Source organism: Dipodomys ordii, unplaced genomic scaffold (assembly GCF_000151885.1).
Source record: "Dipodomys ordii isolate 6190 unplaced genomic scaffold, Dord_2.0 Scaffold12, whole genome shotgun sequence".
Lineage (NCBI taxonomy): Eukaryota > Metazoa > Chordata > Mammalia > Rodentia > Heteromyidae > Dipodomys > Dipodomys ordii.
In genome coordinates, this window is record NW_012267228.1 from 2648606 (window position 1) to 2653412 (window position 4807).

The 4807-nt window shown below is 50.0% G+C and overlaps 1 protein-coding gene across 1 annotated transcript; it reads right to left on the reverse strand.

Moving 5' to 3' along the window:
• Nucleotides 1-1518: 1518 nt before the first annotated feature.
• Hrh1 (histamine receptor H1) lies at nt 1519-2979 on the reverse strand. Its single transcript, XM_013010449.1, has one exon. It carries the CDS (start codon nt 2977-2979, stop codon nt 1519-1521), a length of 1461 nt encoding a protein of 486 aa, XP_012865903.1.
• Nucleotides 2980-4807: the final 1828 nt, after the last annotated feature.

Consider the following 4807-nt stretch of genomic DNA (forward strand, 5'->3'; position numbering starts at 1 on the left):
TTGAGCCACATCTCCATTTACAGCTTTTTGCTGGCTAACTGGAGATAAGAGTCTCTTAGATTTGTCTGCTCAAGCTCACTTCAAACTGTGATCATCAGAACCCAGCCTCTTAAGTAGGATACCATCGAAGACATTTACAAATGCCCCTCTGCAAGCAAAGAGAAACTCTCCACAGAGTAACATCTGGAACATTTGTGTATTTTGATACATTTTCCCGGTCCAAGAAACTCAGAAAGGTAGAAATAAACCACAAAACAGTATCCTTCCAAACATTCTATTCTAGGTATGCAAAAAATGTGTCTCATTGCAACCTAAGGACAGGAACAAAGACACAGAAGACCAGATGCACAGGACTGCCATGTGCTACATACATGAAGGTAAGGTGTAGCATGAAGGTCTTTTCTTCTTCTTCTTTTTTTTTAGTATTAAGCTTTAAAGTTTTAAAAACATCACCACAAGATTGACATAGATATCAAAAGAAGCTGAGCTTTCCCAGGACTATAAAAAGTGACCTTTTGACTCCCAGATAAGGGTCACCTCTGTCACCAGATGTGTTTCCTGTTCTTCCTTTCATGTATTACTTAGGGAATTGTTACCACTCGAGAATACTCTGTGTGTGTGTATGTGTGTGTGTGTGCGTGCGTGCGCGTGCGCGCGCACGTGCTCATAACGGGAAGCAGGTTCACCTTTGGGACAGAACATGTTCCAGTAAGCTGGAAGCCACCGTGTTTTCATTCTAGAACAAGGAATCTGCCGTCCTGTTTTGGTGGCACTGGACACCCTTGAGATAACATGCTCCAGCCCTAAGCAATATGGTGGCTTTCTTGCTTCTCTTCTTTTGTTTGCTTTGATTTCAATGTGCAACCATTCCATTCCATTTCCATCCTCTTTTTTTTTTCCTTCCATTTTGAAGGTTGCTTCATCATCAGGTCTTTAAGAGCTTAAAGAATTCAGTTATAGAGGAGGATAGATATACAGATGGGGTGATTTCTAATCAACTTCAAGACATGCATGAATGAGAGAATAAGGCAGAAGTTCCAAGGTGGGTCAAAGGTTCCAAAGAGGTGATCTGAGAAGGGCAGCCACCTGCAGCCCTCTCCAGGTGAACCCAGAAAGGGGGCAGCCGCCGCGTGCATGTCTCTGTACCAATCACACAGCTCCACTGAAGGAAGGCCGACAGCTGTCCAATTCACCCACAGAACTCTACTGTGTGTCTTCTCTGCTCCCAATTTACTCATCCAAAAGCAAGTTTGAGGCTCTCACGCTCCCGGAGGGGCAGGAGAGCTCCGTCCAGGTCTCCACGGGCACATTCTCTGCTTTGTGCTCCAAGAACCATCCGGGCTGATGCTGCCACCTGCTGCTCTTCCCGCAGTGCTCACTAAGATCTTCCCTATGACCCACCCGAGGCTGTACTTCCACTCCAGGGTGCCCAGGGGCCTGGCCACACCCAGGCTCCATTCCTGTCTTCTTCTTCGACATCTTACACATCAGTTTTGTTGCATCTGCCTGGCATTTCCCTTAGGAGCGAATGTGCAGAATTTTCTTAAATGCCTTCTTGAAGTTCTCATTGCACAGGGGGTAGATGAGGGGGTTCAGGGTGGAGTTGATGTAGCCCAGCCAGATGGTGAACATGTGCACGTGCTCGTTGCAGCAGCTCTTGCAGAAGGCGATGACCATGAAGAAGATGAAGTAGGGAATCCAGCAGAGAATGAAGGCCGCCATGATAAAGCCCAATTGTTTGGCCGCCTTTCGCTCCCGGTTCAAGTGCAACCCAGACATATACTGTCTGGAATGGGAGCGCAGCCTCTTCCAAGTGAACTTGATGTAATCCAGGCCGGTGCTGGACCCACTCCTCGATTTGCTTCTGCCAGACGCTAGCTCCGTGCTGGTATCTGAGTCTGTGGTCCGAGAGAAGGACTGTCTGTCAGCCAATGTACAGTCTTCTGACAGGGCGCTGACTTTGCCCATGTGCAGACTCTGTGCCTCTGTCTTAAGCTGGTTCTGGCTCTGGTCACTGGTATCACAGGCCCTGCCGCCTCCCTCGGCCACGGCTTGCATGTGCTCGGTGTCCAGCGGGAAGCAGTGGACTTCGGCAGCTTCTCCCTCCTCCTCCTGGCTCAAGCTAATGGGGGAGTTCAACTCCTTGGAGTCTGGGGACTTCAAGACAGTTCCACAGGTGGTATCTTGGGACGGCCTTTTCAGAATCCCCCAGGGAGACTCCTTCCCAGGTTTCTTGGAGCTGACCCCGGCATCCTCTGACTTCAGCTTAATTTGCACAAAAGATGGAAGGGATCCGTTGATGAGCTCACGGTGCTGGCAGTGTTGTCGGACGGCCTTGTAGATCTTGGAGTAGAACCAGAGCATGAGCAAGGTGGGCAGGTAGAAGTTGATGATGGCGGTCATGATCTTGAACCAAGTGACATCATAGAAGTCTGTCTCGCACTTGTTTTTGTGGCGCTCTGGGATCTGGGCCATGAAATGATGCCAGCCCAGGATGGGAATAACCCAGAGGAAGGAGAGAAACCAGGCCCCCAAGATGGTGGCCAGTGCTCGGGTCTTGGTACGGTATCTCAGGTACCTGAGTGGCTGCTGGACTGAGCGGTAGCGGTCGATGCACAAGATGAAGACACTGAAAATGGATGCTGTGCTGGCCACGTAGTCCATGGAGAGCCAAAACAGGCAGAGGGGGCGGCCCAGGGACCACCTGGGCATGAGGAGGTAGAGGATGTTCACGGGCATGACGATGGCGCCCACGATCAGGTCTGCCACCGAGAGGCTGATGATGTACAGGTTCCCCACGGTGTGCAGCTTCCGCTCGCGCCGGACGGCGTACAGCACCAGCAGGTTGAGGCCCACAGTGACCAGGGAGATGCTGCTCAGGACCACCACCAGGGGCATCCACTGGGGGCTGGCCATAGCGGTCCTGTTCCCCTCGCACATCTTGTCTTCTAGGACATGGGAGGTGTTGTCAGGGGTCATCAGCACGGGGAGGGGGGGCAGTGTCCAGCTTTGGCTCCCTCCCTAAGAGAGAAGATACAAGCAAGGGTTGAGGGACACAGATCTGGTGATGAGAAGCCCTTGGCAGGTAGCACCACATTTATCAAACAGAAGTATATGCCGGGGGTGGGGGGACATAGATATAGGGGGCAGGAGATACAACCCATCAGTCACACCTGGAACTCTTCTTCTTCATTCACTCTTTCTATGTTATTTTAAGTCCTGGGACTTAAACTCAGGGCTGGAGCACTGACATTTAGATTTTTGGTGTTTTGTTTTTGCCAGTCGTGGGGCTTGGCCTCAGGGTCTAGGCACTGAGCGCCTCTGTGCTCCAAGGCGAGCACTCTACCACTTGAGCCACAGCACCACTTCCAGCCTTTTCCGTGTATGTGGTTCTGAGGAATGGAACCCAGGGCTTCATGCATGCTAGGCAAGCACTCTACCACTAAGCCACATTCCCAGCACTGATCTTTAGTTTTTTTGCTCAAGGCTGATGCTCTACCACTTGAGTCACAGCTCCATTTCTGGCTTTCCTGCTGGTAAATTGAGATATGAGTCTCATGGACTTTCCTACCCAGGATGGCTTTGAACTGCAATCCTCAGATCTCAGCCACCTGAGAGGCTAGGATTACAGGTATGAGCCACCAATGCCTGGCTCACTCGTTCAATGTTCACTCATGCATTCAGTGACTCTTGCTGAGTTCCTGACACTGTTCTGTGGAGGGTAGATTATTAGATAACAAATCCTTGCCCTCACAGAGCTTACACTCAATCTAGTGACAGAGTTGGGCCAAAATAAAGGAAGTAAACCATTTATGTCTCATCCTGTGTGTCTTCTGGGAAGGTGGGCTCCTTCTTGGTTGGCTGAAGCTGTATGTAGAATTCAGTTCTGATTAGCCAGCCACTGGTCTAGAAGCAGCCAGCCAGACCTGTGACCAAGGAAGTACAGATGGGGCCCAAGCAAAGTTCTTCCTCTCTGACAAAGGGAAACAAACAAAAACCACAAGAAAAAGTATCCTCTCCCACTTGCTTCTCTCTTCCTGAAAGGATTGGAGCTGGGCCATCATTTTGGGGCAATGAAGGAAATGCCAAGTAAACAGTGAGCCCCGTTACAGCCAAGCTGATAAGCCAGTTTTGGAACCTTCTTCCTTCAGACTTGCTAAGTAAGGAGGCTTAAGCCATTCCTCACCAATATGGGGAGGTGACAACAGTATGCCTGAGGCACTCAAACCATGAAGTGAACGCGGTGTATCCCCAGGAAGGAAGGTGCTTGGGCTGGGAAGGTAGCTCAGGAATAGAGTGTACGCTTAGCATGTACAAGGCCCTGCAGTCTCCAACCCTGCACACAAAGTATTGATTTGTATAGTCTGGGTAGTTGGAAAATGGTTTTCACACTGAAATGCTCCTACTTTTCTGGGGTCCGGTCGTGGGGCCTGAACTCTGGCCTGGGCGCTGACCCTCAGCTCTTCAGTTCAATGCTAGCACTCTACCACTTGAGCCACAGCGCCACTTCTGGCTTTTTTTTTCCTGCTTATGTGGTTCTGAGGAATCGAACTCAGGGCCTCATGCATGCAAGGCAAGCGCTCTACCACTGAGCCACCTTCCCAGCCCATGCTCCTACTTTTCTAATGGGTAAATTTCATAATAAAATGTTAGGGCAAGCGAACACAGTATAACTCAACTCTTCCATCTTGGAACTGTAATTCTTTTTTCCATGTGCTTCTTCCTAGTGTTTAGGCATGACATTCTGTGTGAAGATAAAAGCAAAAGATCAGGGGCTAGGGCAGACCTGAGTGAGTAGTGTGCGTTT

What these genes read in the sequence shown, in the direction of transcription:
- Hrh1 (XM_013010449.1), bottom strand. Translation starts at nt 2,979, where the DNA reads ATGACCCCTGACAACACCTCCCATGTCCTAGAAGACAAGATGTGCGAG.